The 17,697-nt window shown below is 38.3% G+C and overlaps 1 protein-coding gene across 14 annotated transcripts in view; it reads left to right on the top strand.

Annotated features, from left to right (window-relative positions):
* NEK1 (NIMA related kinase 1) overlaps positions 1-17,697 on the top strand; it is a 231,566-nt gene that overhangs the window by 40,817 nt on the left and 173,052 nt on the right. For 8 of the 14 annotated variants that reach the window (XM_075564253.1, XM_075564248.1, XM_075564260.1 and 5 more), the window contains 2 exons: positions 2,495-2,695; positions 15,308-15,374. In XM_075564253.1, the coding sequence (XP_075420368.1) occupies positions 2,495-2,695; positions 15,308-15,374 (268 nt within the window). The remainder of the gene's footprint in view (positions 1-2,494; positions 2,696-15,307; positions 15,375-17,697) is intronic. The other 6 variants (XM_075564249.1, XM_075564255.1, XM_075564252.1 and 3 more) reach the window with 3 other exon arrangements.

Raw genomic sequence — 17,697 nt, 5'->3', positions numbered from 1 at the left:
TTATTGAGGGATTTTGTTATTTTTAAATACTCTTTAATTCTGATAAATGAAAATTTTTACATTTGAAGCTATTTTGAGATAACACATTAACACAACAGAAAGTGAGAATTTTTGTTTTTATTAAGTTGAGTCTAACACTTTGAAAATAAAGTTTTCCCATTGTTTATGTAATATTTTCAATATAGAAAATCTTACAAAAATATGAAAATATTAAAAGGCGAATAAAAAACTATAAATAATTCTTCCAACCAAATTGCTTACCTACAATATTAGGTTGTTTCTTTCTAGGCTTTATTTAGGTTGATATATAAAATAATTCTCCCCTCCACAAGGGTTTTTTTGTTTTGTTAAAAAATCATTTTATTGGGGGCTCTTACAGCTCTTATCACAATCCATCCCTGTGTCAAGCACATTTGTACATATATTACTGGCATCATTTTCAAAATATTTTCTTTCGACTTGAGCCCTTGATTCAGCTCCTCATTCTCCCCTTCCCACCCTTCCTCCCCACCCTTCCTTCCTTGATAATTTATAAATTTTCCCCTATGTCTTATACTGACATGGGTGTGACACAAAGTTTTATTATGCTGTATAAACAGTTGCTTATTGACCCCGAACCCATCTGAAGCAAATATGACATCCCCTGACAGAAGGAAGACATGCGTCAACCAGGGTGCAGTATAACACTGATAAAACACACAGTATGCCTCTAGTTGTTTAAGGCTTCCTCACCCCCACACTATCGAGACCCCTCTCCTGCCTTTCAGTTCTGGCTAGATCAGAGCATGTACACTGGTACAGATAAGGGCTCAAAACACCAGAATCTAGGTCAGATAAACCCTCCAGGAACAGAAATGGGAGTAGAGAGAGATACCAGGAGGGTAGAGGGATGGGGGCGGGGGCTGGAAGGGGGAACTCATGGCAATGATAGACACTTAACATCCTCCCCCTCCCCAGGGGGAGGAACAACAGAAATGTGGGTGAAGGGAGACAGCAGTTGGTGTAAGATATGAAAATAATAATTTATAATTTATCAATGGGTCACAAGGGTAGAAGGGAGGGAAAAAAGAAGAGCTAATACTAAGGTCTCAAATAGAAAGTAGATGTTTAGAAATTGATGATGGCAACATATATACAAATATGCTTGATACAATTGATGCATGGATTGTTAGAAGAGCTGTAAGAGCCCCCAAGAAGATGATCTTTTTTAAAAAAACAAAAGAAATATTCAAGTTCTCACCTTCCCCAGGCCTTCATCCTTATGGTGTTTATAAACAATACAATGCTACTGAATGCTCTGGGGAAAGACAATATATTATGAAAGCTAATGTCTAAATTAACTCCATGCCTTTGATAATTGTGGTCTACACATCATTTCCCTTAATAAAAAGGATTCATAACCCCCAAACCCTAGTTGTATATCTTCCTTGTCATGCTTTCTAATGATATAAACCACCATTATTTTATAGGAGCATATCAGTTGATAGAGAAATGAAACTCCTCTAGTCAAGACATAGATAACCAAATCTTCTGTACATTTAGAATTCCTTTTAAAATGCCGAGATATTTCTAGAAGATTGAATTGCACACAGATTTTTAAAAGTTGGAATTACATTTAAAATGTAGGTAGAAGAGCTCACCACTTAACTCATTATAATTTATATGATCTCTTTTATGCATGATTTACTTTATGCCATGTTTTATTTTCTTTACATAATACACAACTGTTTATATATATTTTTTTGTAGTGGAAGTCAAAAATTTAATTTTACTTAGAAAGAATCCTTTAGATTTTAAATTGCCTCTTTTATTTTTGAAATATTAGTTTATATTTTCATTCTAAAATGTTTATTCCAGTAAATAAAATTTGTATTCCCCCTTACAATATTTGCTGCATTTCTGATATGATTTTATTTAATTTTCCAGCAGTTTTATTAGCACCTAATTTAAATATAATAGACTTGATTAATTCAATCGTTCAAACATATCAAAGGGAATTGTACAATTATGACCACATCAGTCTTAGAGCCTTCCCATAGCCCCATGATTGATTCACCTCCAGAGTGAGCTCTTCAATCAGGATCAGCTCCAGTGCTCCCCACCCCCACCCCCAGCCTTCATTAGTTACTTTGTCTCCCCTTTCCCTCCCTCTTGCCCAGCCCCTCCCTCACAGATGTGCAATATATACTAGATAATAGTGAACAGAGTTAAGGAGGAAGGTTTTTAGAGAACTGCTACTTTCATATTATATTTCACATTTTAGTTCTATAGTTAACTTTTGTTGTTGATTTAGTTGTCACGAGAGAAGCATCTAGTAGTCTCTTTGAAATATCTTTAGAAATGACCATGGGAACCTTGCTGTAGAGTGCATAGGGTGATTAAAATATTTGAAAAAAGAATTTCTCTTTTATCATAATTGGAAAAGAACTACTTGTTATTAACAATTTCAATTTATGTATGTTTCATGTATGTGAACTTATTTTCTGGATTTTAGTTTGAAGCTGGCAATATGAAAAACCTGGTACTCAAGATCATATCTGGATCTTTTCCACCTGTGTCTTTGCATTATTCCTATGATCTCCGCAATCTGCTCTCTCAGTTATTTAAAAGAAATCCTAGGGAGAGGCCATCTGTAAGCTCCATATTGGACAAAGGCTTTATAGCCAAACGTATTGAGAAATTTCTCTCACCTCAGGTATGTTTTTTTACTTTATAACTAAAATGTAACTGTGAGGTACACTGTTTACGCTCCCTTTTGATGGCGAGCACACGTGAACCTTACTGTGGTGTTGTTAAGTGCCGTGGAGTCAGTTCTGACTCCCAGCAGACCTATGCTCTACAGAGTCATCCTCCCCTTGCTTTATGTTTGAGTCCATTGATGTGACCACTGTGTCAGTCCATCGTGTGGAGGGCCTCCCTTTCTAGTTTTGCCAAGAATGAGTTCCTTCTCCTGGGACTGGTCTCTCCTGATCCCCTTGGAGGGATGCCCTATTCTTCAGACGACTCTGGGGCCATCTTCCATTCTGATATAATTATTTCTCTTTCTATTTGCTTTCAAATTGTGAGATATTCCTCTATCTCTTGAGTTACTAACTATAAAATTATTAAATCTTTCTGTGCCTCATTTTCTGTACCTATGAACAATGGATATTATAAGTATATCTTAAGGTTGTTAGGGAAATGTGCAGTGATGTCTAACATGTAGTGAATGTTGACTATATTCTGTATGAATATATGAACTTATGCTTAATATATAGTAATTTATAGGTAAAACCTTGGATTTTAATTTGATAGAAATGTAAAAATATTGGCATCAATTATTTATATACCATATATTCTCACGTTTAAGCTGATTTTTTTTAGCACATTTTTAATGCAGTTTTTGTGGTAAAATTAGGTGTCTCAGCTGATATTCAGGTCGGCTTATACTTGAGTATATACAGTAGATATGATCAATCAAGAGTCAAATTATTTTATGTGTTATGTTCAGTGTCACCTTTGCTAATTTAATGATCACTTTTAAACTATGAATAAAATATCTAGGGAAATTGTAGTTTTGATTATTTTATATGCTGTGGGAGAAGGAAGTATCCTGGCTTAACTGAACATTCATCTAAATACTTACTCTTTAGAACACAGGGATATAGATTTAACTATTACTACTAGGAGAGTATATTAGTAAGAGAGCTAATAAGAATTTGAAGGTTAAAGGGTACTTGTATAGACATGACGATGTGGGAGTCTCATAGGCTTCTTTGTTACTTGTATACCTCTAGTCTCTGAAATGTGGGTGACTTGTAAGACTTCTTTGTTATAAATAATGTTTACAAGGATAGTTTTGTGATGCAGTATATTACTGTTTTTGGCAACTACTAGAGAGGAAAGAAAGGCTTCTGTTTATCGTGCTGAGCCCCTCAGCCCCACACCATCAGTCTCTAATTCTAACTGCTAGGGCGTACAGCCTCAAGGCTGAAGCAGTAGAATTCAGCTAGCTAGTGCACAACCAGAAACAATTCCAGTCTGATATACTAAAACTTACAATGTGGATAGAAAAGGTGGCAGATTTTGATTATTAACAAGGTTGTATTCAATATTGTATGTTTAATAAGTACATAGCCCCTTGTTACTAATTAAGCATCACTTAGATTTAATTCTCATAAAAACACTTTCATTTTTTGTTCTCAAGATTTGTAGTATGTATTACTGAAGGAACCTTTATGGTATAGTGGACTACATTTGGGGCTGCTAATGTTAAGGTCAGCAATTTGAAGCCACCAACCGCACTGTGGGAGAAAGATGAAGCTTTCTGCTTCCATAAAGTTGTACAGAGATCCTTTGCGCATATATTTTTAGCATGTAGGTGAGAAAGTTTATGATAACATTTCTTATGTTATAAAAACTACAATTTTGAAAAAATTATGAATTTCACTGCAATACTTACACTATTATTATCCACTAGTATTCTAATATTCTGTGCAATTTTTAACCCCTAAATCCTCTCATAGCTACTAGCCAAGGTACACATGGTTTCTTTCTCAGTTTTGAATAATCTGGTAACTTGTTCTTGATTGTAGCTAGACAGATTATGGATAAGCCCTTGTTCATTAGGAATATGGGTGTAGCACACAACACACCCTTCTTTTTGTGATGGATATAAATAATATCTAGAACCATGGGATTGACCAGCCCCAGTTTTAATGCCCACTATCCCTGTGAGTAGGTGTGGATATGTGGGTGTGTCATGATTTTCAGTCTCCTATCTCAAAAGAACACGAAAATCTCAGATGTTGAGAATGTTCTATCTCTACGCTATTGTTTCAGAGCTATCATGGTTATTATGACCTGTCCCCAGAAAGGGTTGACAGATGATAACAGGTGGGGTCATAAACTCTTATATAGCAAAACCAAACCAGTACTTGGCAACTGGCAGGAATTCCACACATGAAATAGGTGCTTTGCCAGTTTTTATGTAGTCTTCATCAAAACCACAAATGAGATGCAAAACAAACTGTCCTTATATAAGGGAGCTTCAACAACATTGAAGGAAAAGTTCTATTACCTTTAAATTTTTTTCCCCATGATTTTTGAAGCCCCCCTCACAGTCTGCAAAAATCAGTAGCTGAAGGTGCCACCCTGAAGCAAAGTGGCTTTATGCTTTATAAGAATGAGAAACTCACAGTAAACTAAAGTATGACTACATGTACAATTCCCTATAATTCATAACCACTGTAGATATGACAGAGCTATCCAGATACCAGTTGTTATGTGCAGGCAGTTATATCTCTATTTCCTCTCAAGATGAGACAAGAACGTGACAGGTTAGAGGATATTCTGTCCTTACATTGGGGGGATTCTTACCTACAGCTGTCTAACGAGTGTCCATATTCTTCCAACTGGAAGACTCTACTGCCACACAGATTTCTTCTTTATAGCCTGGCCCATGTGAAATTAGAATTAGCAATGTTTAAAATTTTTATTGTAACTTAAAAGTCAAAAGAATCTCTTTGAGTTCTTATATCCAAATTAAATATAACAGGAGTTGTACGTAGACCTTTAGCAAGATCAGTTTTACTCAGTTACTGACAGTGACTCCACTTCACCTTACATTTGAGGCTCCCTGGGCTTTGGAAGTCAAAAGCTCAGGAAGCACTGTAGAGCTGCTGGTAACTGTAAGGATGCTTGCTTCCTCACTGTTAAATCCTGTTGATTCAAATGATGGTGGCTAGGCTCATCGTGATTGGAATCTTCAGAGCAGAGAATTTAACAATTAACAGTCTTTTTTCTTTGTGGAACTAAGCATGATGAAGGGCAAAAGGGAGGAGTTCAGTTTTGGTTTTTTTTTGGTAGAGAATTTCAACTTATTTTTTAAATCTCTGGATTGTTTAGATGTGGCCAATTTCATGATATGAGCACTAAAGTATGTCTGGCTCTTGATGGGAGATAAATCATAATGTAAGAAATGATAAAGTAAAAGAGGTAAAAAAGAAATTTTAAAGGGTGGTCCTAGAAGACAAGACAAAGTGCTCTAATTGAAACAAAAGCACAACATCCAAAACAAAAAAGAACAGGATTAGCATTTCTTAAGCTGAAAGAGAAAAATCTAAGATTCAAATTGCATTATTGAAGGATCCTACGGGGCATGACGCAAGAAGCATTAAAAGAAGATGGGAGATCCCTCTACCAACAAGAACTTGCTTACATTTAGCCATTTAGGTTTGAATATGATCAAGAGCCACTTGTACTGAAAGAGAATGTGTAGGCTGCACCGAAGGCATTGATCACCAAGCAAGCCTCCAAGGATGGATGTAACACAAGGAGATACGTCAGCAAGTGCAAGATTGAAAGCACTTACTTGTTTATGTCGAGGCATTTGGAAGACAGCTACTTGGCTAATTGACTGAAAGAAATACATATTCATACCTATTCCAAAGTAAGGTGATAAACTATAACATGGAAATTATTCAGTAATATCATTAATTACATGTAAGTAAAATTTTGCTGAAGATGATGTAAAAATTGTCCAAGCCAAATTCACCAGATCTTGAATGAAACCAGAGAATATCAGAAAGATATTTACATGTGTCTCATTTACTATGCAAAGACATTTGACTTCTTGAATCGTAAGAAATCATGGATCACATGGTGAAGATTGAGAATTCCAGAACAATTAATTGCGCTCATATTGAACCTGTGTGGAGGCCAAGAGACAATCATTTGAAAAGAACAAGGGCATACTGCATTGTTTCAAATCAGTACAGGTGCGCATCACGATTGTATCCTCTCACCATACTTAATCTATATGCTTAACAAATACACTGAGAAACTAAAGCACTTAACTAAACACAGAGTTAAAATGGGAGGAAGACACATTAACCGAGATTATCAGATGGTACTGATAATTTACTGATAAAGGTCAAAGAGTACAATAAAGATTACACTTGAACATGAAGAAAATTCAAATTGTTACATGTGGGCCATGAACATAATGGCAAAGAGATGGAAGTTGTTGAGAATTTCATTCTACTGGAATCAACAATCTGTGCTTGTGAAAACAAGAGCAAAGAAATTGGATGACACATTACATCAGACAAATCTATTAATTTCTTTAAGATGTTAAAAAGCAAAGGGCACTGTGATGACTGCGGTCTACCCGACAAGAGCAGAGCTCTCAATGGAAATTTCAAACAAGAGGAATCAAGATCCTGGAGCATTCTTGGAAGAATTGTATAGGAAATGAAACATGGCCTTACTAGTATGCTCCTGAAGAAAAAGCACAATTACAGCAGTGACCACACAGACGGGGAAGTAGTCCAGTCAAAGCAAAAGCAGACCGGCCAAGATCAAGGACCATGGCAACAGGTTGAGATACTTGAGTTATTTTGCTTGCTGACTTTCTGGAGTGCTGAAGAATGGTACCATCTGCTTATTAGGAAGGTGTTTTGAAGAAGTTAGCCACAGCTTTAGCAGAAACAACGCCTGAGAATGCCACTGGTGAGTCTTCCATCATGACGATGTTCCAACTCAGACTTCGCATCAAACAAGAAGAATTAACAGTTTTACCGGCATATCATTCATGTACCATCTCATTCAATGGTTTAAATCTATTAAAGAGTGTGCGTTCATGCAATACATTTTAGAACATTTTCTTCATCCTTGTACTCATCATTATTAGTTTGCCATTACTCTCTAACGTCCCCTGACATACCCCTAAAGAACTATTAATCTAGTTAATTGTATCTATAGACATACTTACCTTGAATTTTATATACAAAACAAAAGCAAAAACATTGACAACAAAATAAAACAGTAAAACCGCAATCCAAAAGAAAGCAGAAGATAATTAGAAACTAGAACAAGCAAGAGAATATGTTCAATGTTAACCTAACTATATCTTCAGTAATCTATTTTCAAATTATACTCTTTTGTGGGCAATCAATGGTGTGAGGGAGTTCAATGGAGTTTTAATCCATGTAGCAACTCTGACTGGATTTTGCGCTTTCACGACTGTCTTCCATAGCCTTCAGAAAATGGGAAGACCCTCTGTTCTTTAGAGATGGACTAAAAAGCTGGTATTGATTTAGCTGGAGCGTATATTGAGAAAGAAAGTTTTTATTTTTAATTTTTGCCTTTTAATTGCATTTTCCACAATTTTTTGCAGTCCTCTTGTATATCATGTTCAGCCAGAAGAACAACCAGAACACTCCTTACATAGAAAACATTGTCTCACTCACTTTGTACATATCAGGAGGGGCAGTCATTGGAAAAAGGATACCATGCTTGGTAAAGAACAGGGTTGGTGAAAGAGGGAGTTCCACAATGAGATGAATTGACATGGTGACATAGCAGCAATATGACAGATGACAATTCCGGGCAACACTGGGCTTTCTTATTTATAAGCTCTTTATGAGATGAAACTGAACTACACCACCCAACAATTGGCTGTTGAGTTGCCTATTCTGTCCTCTATCATGCATCTGAGACATTTTTCCCATTAAGCTTACTTGATTTTTCTTTTACTCATTTAAAATTCTTTTTAAAAAGCGAGGATTTAAGTATGGAAGTAAGATTTGCTTAAAATCGTACTAATCTATTGTTTTCACCTTTTTTTATATATATTTTATATTTGTGAGTTTTGGATAGTATTTTTTTTTCTTTTCTTCTTTAACATTTTATTAGGGACTCCAACAGCTCTTACCACAATCCATACATATACATACATCAATTGTATAAAGCACATCCATACATTCCCTGCCCCAATCATTCTCAAGGCATTTGCTCTCCACTTAAGCCCCTTGCATCAGGTCCTCTTTTTTTCCCCCCCTCCCTCCCCATTCCCCCCTCCCTCATATGCCCTTGGTAATTTATACCTCGTTATTTTGTCATATCTTGCCCTATTCGGGGTCTCCCTTCCCCCCTTCTCTGCTGTCCCTCTCCCAGGGAAGAGGTCACATGTGGCTCCTTGTAATCAGTTCCCCCTTTCCAACCCACTCACCCTCCACTCTCCCAGCATCGTCCCTCACGCCCTTGGTCCTGAAGGTATCATCCACCCTGGATTCCCTGTACCTCCAACCCTCATATGTACCAGTGTACAGCCTCTGTCCTATCCAGCCCTGCAAGGTAGAATTCGGATCATGGTAGTTGGGGGGAGGAAGCATCCAGGATCTGGGGGAAAGCTGTGTTCTTCATCGATACTACCTCACACCCTAATAAACCCATCTCCTCTCCTAAGCCCCTCTATGAGGGGATCTCCATTGGCCGACACTTGGGCCTTGGGTCTCCACTCTGCACTTCCCCCTTCATTTAATATAATATATATATACACATACATATATACATATACACATATATACACATACATACACACACTTATATCTTTTTTTTTTTTTTTTGCATGATGCCTTATATCTGGTCCCTTGGGCACCTCGTGATCGCACTGGCCGGTGTGCTTCTTCCAGGGCTTATTTGTTTCTGAGCGAGATGGCCGCTTGTTCACCTTCAAGCCTTTAAGACCCCAGACACTATCTCTTTTGATAGCCGGGCACCATCAGCTTTCTTCACCACATTTGCTTGTGCACCCATTTGTCTTCAGCGATCCTATCATGGAGGTGTGTAGTCTATGATATGATTTTTTGTTCTTTGATGCCTGGTAACTGATCCCTTTGGGACCACTCGATCACACAGGCTGGTGTGTTCTTCCATGTGGACTTTGTTGCTTCTGAGCTAGATGGCCGCTTGTTTATCTTCAAGCCTTTAAGACCCCAGTCACTATCTCTTTTGATAGCCGGGCACCATCAGCTTTCTTCACCACATTTACTTGTTCCCCCACTTTGGCTCCAGCTGTTGTGTCGGGAGAGTGAGCATCATAGAGTTCCAATTTAATAAAAGAAGGTATTCATGCATAGAGGGAGTGTTTGAGTAGAGGCCCAAGGTCCTTCCGCCACCTTAATACTTGACCTATAAATATCGACACAAAGATCTATTTCCCCAACCTCCTATATATATTTGCATGTACATGTCTTTGTCTAGACCTCCATGAATGCCCTTTGACTCCTAGCTCTTTCCTCCATCTCCCTTGACCTTCCTCCTGCCCTACTACCATGCTTCATCGCCACCTGGGCTAGAGTATACCTCTTCTCTAAGCAACCTTACCCTTGATCATTTCCCATCAGGCCTGCCACTCCCCCTTCTCTACCCTTTGGGGTCCCATGTTTTTCCCTTGTCCCTGGGTTTGTTAACACCACTTCCTTACCCCCCCTACCCCCCACCCCAAGTCCCCCCGGAACTGTCGGTCCCGTTGTTTTTCATCCAGATAGTTCATCCAGCCTGTCCTATTCAGACAGACCTGTGGAGTCACTAACATGCACGAAAACTAGACAGAGGAACACAAAGCAACAGTATACAACCAGACAACAAAACAACCAAAACAAACCACTGAAAAAGAACAGTACAAAACAGTTCACAAGAGAAAAGCTTGTAGTTAGTTCAGGGATCTTTGCTGGCCCTTAGGAGCGTTTTCCAGTCCAGTCTGTTGGGGCACCACGCCCTGGCCCCAAAGTCCACTTTCAGCATTCCCTGGGGACCTTGCCACTCCATTCCCTTGCTGTTCCACTGCACTCCCCCAGTGATTTGCCTCGGTGTGGTGGGATCAGGTCAGGTGCAATTCCCACACTGTGTCTCCGGTGCTGTCCCCTGTATCGCCCTTAGTCACTGAGGGGCATCATGACTCATAGTAGGGCCAGCCATGTTGTTCTCTCTGTGGACTGGCTGCTCTACTCAGGAACATCATCATCACGGCCTGGTGGGCCAGGCTGTGCTCCACTCTCTCCTCCTGCCCCTTCATCTGCTCCCGTGTGCTCTGATCAAATATGTCCATCTCCCATAGCTGCAGGGTCAATGTCGTCCTTTGGAACAAGTTCTTTTCGGGGGAGGGGCAGGAATCCACTTAATTTATGGTGCTGGGGCCAGCCTCCCAGACCTCTCCACCGGTTCCGTCCTCCACGCCGGGATATTGCATTCACACCTTGCGACACTGGGTTGAAGTCTGGTCCCACTTTCCCTGTGGAGATATAAACCATACCCTCCCCTTGGGTGGATTAATGCCCCATTTCTGTCATGCTGATTGTACTTACCTCAGGGGACTCATGTTGTACCTGTCCCTTTGGGTCTGGCTTACCTCGCTTAACATAATTCCTTCCAGCTCTTCCCATGAAATAACGTGTTTCATGTGCTCATCGGTGCTTTTTAGTGCTGCATAATACTCCATTGTGTGTATGTGCCAAAGTTTGCTAATCCACTCGTCTATCGATGGAAACTTAGGCTGTTTCCAAGTCTTTGCTATTGTGAATTGTGCCGCAATAAACATTGGAGCGCATATGACTGGTCGTGTTTTATTTGCTGCTTCAACCGGGTATATGCCCAGTAGAGGGATGGCTGGGTCGTAAGGTAGATCAATTTCCATTTTCTTTAGGTATCGCCAGATTGCTTTCCACAGTGTCTGTACAAATCTGCACGACCACCAGCAGTGGAGGAGGGTTCCTATTTCACCACAGCCCCTCCAACACTTGTTGCTCTCTGATTTACTGATCTGAGCTAGCCTGAGGGGTGTTAGGTGGTATCTCATGGTTGTTTTGATTTGCATTTCTCTTATGGCAAGGGACTTCGAGCACTTTCTCATATATTTATTGGCCATATTGATCTCCTCTCTAGTGAAAGTTCTTCTCATTTCTTTTGCCCACTTCCTTAGGGTGTTAACTGTTTTCCTCTTTTTGCAGGTCATGATGGTGTTGTAGATTTTAGTAATGAGCCCTTTGTCTGACGTGTCATTACTAAAAATCTTCTCCCAGTCTGTGGGTTGCCTTGTCACCCTCTTGGCAAAGTCTTTCGAGGTGCACAGGTGTTTTATTCTTATTAGATCCCATTTGTCGATTTCCAGATCACCTGTGTGTGTCCCCTTCCCTGTTGCAGTGAGCCTATGTGCTCCCTGGGCCAGTGCTCTGAGATTAGTCCCGATTCCCTCCTTAATGGTCCTGATGGTTTGGGGTTTGACTTCTAGATCTGTGATCCACCTTGAGTGTATTCTTGTGCATGGGGTGAGGTAGACGTCTTGTTTCAACTTTCTACATGTGGATATCCATTGTTTCCAGCACCACTTATTAAAGAGGGCATCTGCTTCCCACTTGACGTTTTTGGGACCCTTGTCGAAGATCAGTTGTCTATATGCTGATGATTTTACTCCTGGGCTTTCTATTCTTTTCCACTGGTCTGAGTGTCTATCATTGTGCCAGTACCATGCTGTTTTGACCACTGTAGCTGTGTAGTAGGCATTAAAATCAGGTAGGGCGAGTCCTCCAATTGTGTCCTTCTTCTTGAGGAGTTCTCTGCTAATTCTGGGTTTCTTCCCTCTCCATATGAAGTTGGTGGTCAGTTTTTCCAATTCTTTGAAGAAGGTTGATGGTAATTGGATTGGTATAGCATTGAACTTGTAGAGTGCTTTAGGAAGAACTGTCATCTTTACTATGTTCAGCCTACCTAACCATGAGCAGGGGAGCTTCATCCATTTGTGAAGGTCACTTTTGGTTTCCTGTAATAGGGTTTTATAATTATGCTTATATAGGTCTTTAGTATTTTTTGTTAAGTATAGGATAGTATGTTTAGCACTTATTTATTGTGTACCTACCTACCATAGACCTGGTACTATTTAAAGACTGGGATATAGCAGTGAATAAAATGCATAAAAATCTGTCTTCTTAGAGCATAATTTCTGTTTGTGGGCTGAGCAGATGTGGTGGGGGAGTTGATAATTATTATGGAAAAAAAAAAAGGAAATGGGATTCAAGAGTGCTATGATGGTAGATCTCATTGAGATCTAGTAGATAACCAAGTAGATATTTTTTTAGTTTTAAAAATCATTTTTTGGGGGGTTCATATAACTCAAATCACAATCCATCCATCCATCCATCCATCCATTCATTGTGTCAAGCACATTTGTATGTTTGTTGCCATCATCATTCTCAAAATGTTTTCTTTCTACCTGAGCCGCTAGTATCAGCTCATTTTTCTCCACCCTCCCTGTCCCACCTCCCTCATGAAACCTTGATAATTTATAAATTATTATTATTTTGTCATGTCTTATATTGTCTGACGTCTCCCTTCACCCACTTTTCTGTTGTCTGTCCCCCAGGGAAGGGGTTATAGGTAGATCCTTGTGATCAGTTCCCCCTTTTTCCCTCACCTTCCCGTTACTCTCCTGGTATTATTACTCTCATTATTGGTCCTGAGGGGTTTAACTGTCCTGGATTTCCTGTGTTTCCAGTTCTTATCTGTGCCAGTGTACATCTCTGGTCTAGCCATATTTGTAAGGTAGAATTGGGATCATGATAGTGGTGTGGAGGAATCATTAAATAACTAGAGGAAAGTTGTATGTTTCATCATTGCCAGTAGATCTTATTGAGAAGATGAAGTTTAACTAACACTTAAATATTGGTGAGGAATAGAGACAGAGGTAGATTGTGTAGAACCTTGTTGAACTTTGGCTTTAACTAAAGTGTCGAATAGAGGAATGCCAGTATCTCACTTTAAAAAATTTAATTGGATAGTAAATAGTTTACTGAGAAAGGACAATTTCCCCAAGTAGAAAACCTTTATGAGAGAAAGTACTTGAAATGTAGTTAATTTAAACAATTTAATGTCTATTTATGGGAGAAAGACAAGGCTTTCTACTCTCGTGAAGAGTTACAGTCTTGGAAACCTTCAGCGGCAGTTCTACCGTGCCCTGTACAGTCATGTGGGTCAGAATCAGTTCAGTGACCATGAGCAATGTCTGTTTAATGTCTGTATAAACCCTTAAAGAAAACAAACTAAATCCCCACTACCATCAAGGTGGTCCTAACTCATAGTGATCCTATTCTAAAGGACAGAGTTAGAACTGCCTCATGAATTTCCAAGCATGTTCATCCTTATGGAAGCTGACTGCCACATCTTTCTCCTCCAAAGAGGCTGATGGATTTCCACTGCTGAACTATTAGATTAGTAGCTGAGCTGTTTAATACACAGCCTTTTTCTTGAGACTTCGCTGTGTGGTTTAGCTGAGCATGTTAGCTACTGTATTGCACACCCCAGCACAGGGATCAGAGTTTTCTTGGATTTTATGAACCTCATCTCTCAATTAATGTAGGTATTCTTATAGGGGAAAATAAAATGGAAATTACTGAATTCTTGGGGAAACTGGATATTATAAGACACTCCCTTTTTTCCTTGAAAATGAATGAGAAAATATGCATGTACAGAAGAGAAAACACATTTGCTTCTCAAAATATGCTTATGTATGTTGGGCAATAAATAGATGCTCATAATAATGAGACACTTGTTTAATAATGTATGAATATTTTTATCCTCTAATTCGCTCACAATTATGTCTTAAAAGTGTGCAAACTCATCGACAGTGCTAAGAACGTTCAGAATAAAGTTGAAATAAACGAGAGATTAATCTGAGAGTGTTTTCTTTGATAATGAAGTGATTCTTTAGCGGTTTTGAAATTAATGAGACCTATCAATATATATAGCAAGATCACGCTGGCTATGAGGTAGTTGTATTAAGTTTCTGAGAGATGGGTCAGATAAGCAGTGTATGGAGGACTACGTGATATAGTAGATTAACTGGAGAAGAAGCCCTGTCTGGAAAGTAATAAAAACAAATTGGTAAAATTGGAAAGGATGACGATGGCAGCATATGTACAAATGTGCTTGACACAATTGATGTATGTATGGATTATGAATAGAGTTGTATGAGCCCCTAAAAATGATTAAAAAAGATGTACAGGCATCAGAAAAAGAGGCACATATGCTATTGATATAATAGCATTCACTGTGAACATGTGTAACCAGATATTAATATGCAATATTGTTCCAATACTTTCTAATATACTTTTTAAAATTAAAAAAATTGGAAAGGAATATTGTGAAAGGAACTTGGTGAATAAATCAATTGATTTTAACTAGTACAGTTTATTTGACAAAATAGAGGAGCCCTGGTGGTGTAAAGCATTTGGCTGATAACTGAGAGTTATGTTGTTTGAACCCAGCCACCACTCCACAGGAGAGGGAGGTCGCAGTCTGTTTGCACAAAGATTGTCAGCCTGGGAAACCGTGTAGGGTAATTCTTTGTCTTCCAGGGGCAGTTGTTACAAGTTGGGTTTGACAACATAATTGTGACAGAAAAGAGAAAAAAAGAATTTTGGTTAATAGGGAGGGTTTTTATTTGGGAAATTTAACCTTTTTTGTAACCTCCTTTCCTTTCATTCTATCAAAGTTTATTGCAGAAGAATTTTGTCAGAAAACATTTCAAAAGCTTGGAGCACAGTCTATACCAGGTAAAGGTAAATGAAATTTGATATGAGGTCTTTCACTTGTTTGCAATAATCATACTGGAGATACACATAGATATAATAATTTGGGATAATTAGAGGATGTGTAGAGAATTGTAGTGCTGTACTTAAGACATTTGACTGCTGACCAAAAGGTCAGAGGTTCAAAACCATAAATGACTATATGAAGATATCTTTCTTGGAAAAATACTTTACATTTAAAAAAATGTTAAAGTAAGTGAAGGTGAAGTCAGATTATCTTACTAAGGACAGATTTTCTTTTAAATGTGGCCAATTGCCTTAAAATATTTGTAGGATTGTGGGCATAGTTATATATTATATATATATATCTATATAATGTGCATTAAATATAAATTATATTTTTCCACATAATGATTTCAGAATGAATGTCTAAAATCATTGGAACGTATTTAATATGTAAGGAGTGTATTTTTCAATGGAACTTTTTAAAGCTCGGTCATATGCTTCTCATGTTCTTGACTTTATTTTAAGTTTGACTCAATTAATAAAAGTAAATACCATTTTATAAAGGTGAAGCCCTGTATACTAGAAGTGGTGTGACATTGTGTTCTAAGGAACGGCCGGCACCAAAGACCTTTTGTTGCTTTTCTGGTTGCTGTCCTGTTGCTTAGACCTCTTGTGTTCAGAGAAAATAAATTTCCTACGTAGAGTTTTCAAGGTTGTGGTCTGAGAAGCAGTTCATCAGGCCTGTCATCCAAGACTCTCCAGGTGCATTTGAACTGCCAGCCTCATCAATAGTAATCAGCCACTTAACTGAGAAACTCAGGATTCTATGTACAGACTCTCAGTCCCACCATTGTCTATTCTTTTGTGCCCTTAGCCTCTTTTCTGGCATACAAAATATTTCTTTAGCTATATGAATACATTTAGCCAGGCTGTAGATACATTGTTACTTTGTATTACTTGCCCTGGGGGTGCACTGGGTTATGTGTACTGCTAGCCATCCTGTGGGTTAAATGAGGCTTTCTGCTTCCGTAAAGATTTACAGCCAGACATCAATTGTATGGTATGAGAATTATGTGTCAATAATACTCTTTAAACAAACACACAAACATTGATAGCCTTGGAAACTTAAAGGGTCAGTTCTACTCTGTCCTGTAGAATTGCTCTGAGTCAGAATCAGAGTGAGGTTTTCCCTTTTTCGTGTGTCTATATTTTGATTTGATCTTACAGTTGAACTCTCTCCGGGGGAAATCTTTTATTCCGTGTTTCCTAGTTCCTCGTCTGAATGGGTTAGAGTACGCGTGTCTAAAGCCATACCCATCACACTGTTTAGTTTTATGTTATCACGAATGACGTAGGAATCTCTGAAATGCAACCCAAGTGACTACTATTATAAGAGTTTACTAAATTATCGGGATAGAACATGTTCAATTTTAAGACTAAAAAGATGAAAATAAAAATTAGCCCAAATCTGGACATGCACTGCTATGTTTTCTGGGGTGTTTTTTTTTCTGTGATGACATTGGAAAAGTAGGACTCGGGATGCTAAACATTTTTAAAATTATAAAGACATAACTTATATTTGATGTCTTAATTTACAGTAGTAGATGTTCTTTAAAGAATTGAGTTGAATGGTGGAATTTCATAGTGGACTACCAATTAAAAATGCCCTCTACTTTCACATTCTAATGGAAGAACGCTTGATGGAAGACAGATTTAAGAAATAAAAAGACAAAATAAAATAAAAATTAGGCTAGATGAGGAAGAAAGTTCCTATTCAGGTGGGGAGTTTAAGCAGAGAAGTCCTTTAGCAGATACAGAAAATCAGAAAGGAAAGAGGATTTTGATAGGGGCTGATGTGGACTGGACTTTTTGACCTCCTTGAATACCCTTTGAGAGACGTGAATAAATAGTACAATTTTTCTAATGGTTGTTAGTTGCCATGTATTCAACCCCTGATTCATGGGGACTGTCTGTGCAACAGAATAGAACTGCTCCATAGGATTTTCTTGGCTGTAATATCTTTTAAATCATTTTGCTCGGGACTCATACAACTCTTATCACAATCCATACTTGCATCCATTGTGTCAAGAGCATTTGTACATTTGGTTTGGCTGTAATCTTTATGGAAGCGTATTGCCAGGTCTTCCGAGAAGTCCCTGGTGGGATTGAATAGCAAACTGTCTACAATTTGCTTTCTAAGTAACTAACCGTAAACTCACCATTGTTTCAAAATTGAACCATATCTAGGCTTCAATAAGGTTAATAAGTAGTGTTGTAGGGTTTGTCCTTGTGTATGAATGTTTGTGTGTCTAATTATTTCTTTAAATTTTGTTATTGATGTAGAATA

The sequence above is a fragment of the Tenrec ecaudatus genome, chromosome 12, assembly GCF_050624435.1.
Source record: "Tenrec ecaudatus isolate mTenEca1 chromosome 12, mTenEca1.hap1, whole genome shotgun sequence".
NCBI lineage: Eukaryota > Metazoa > Chordata > Mammalia > Afrosoricida > Tenrecidae > Tenrec > Tenrec ecaudatus.
The sequence above is the reverse complement of the archived record's forward strand: the minus strand, read 5'-3'. Positions and strand labels throughout refer to the sequence as shown.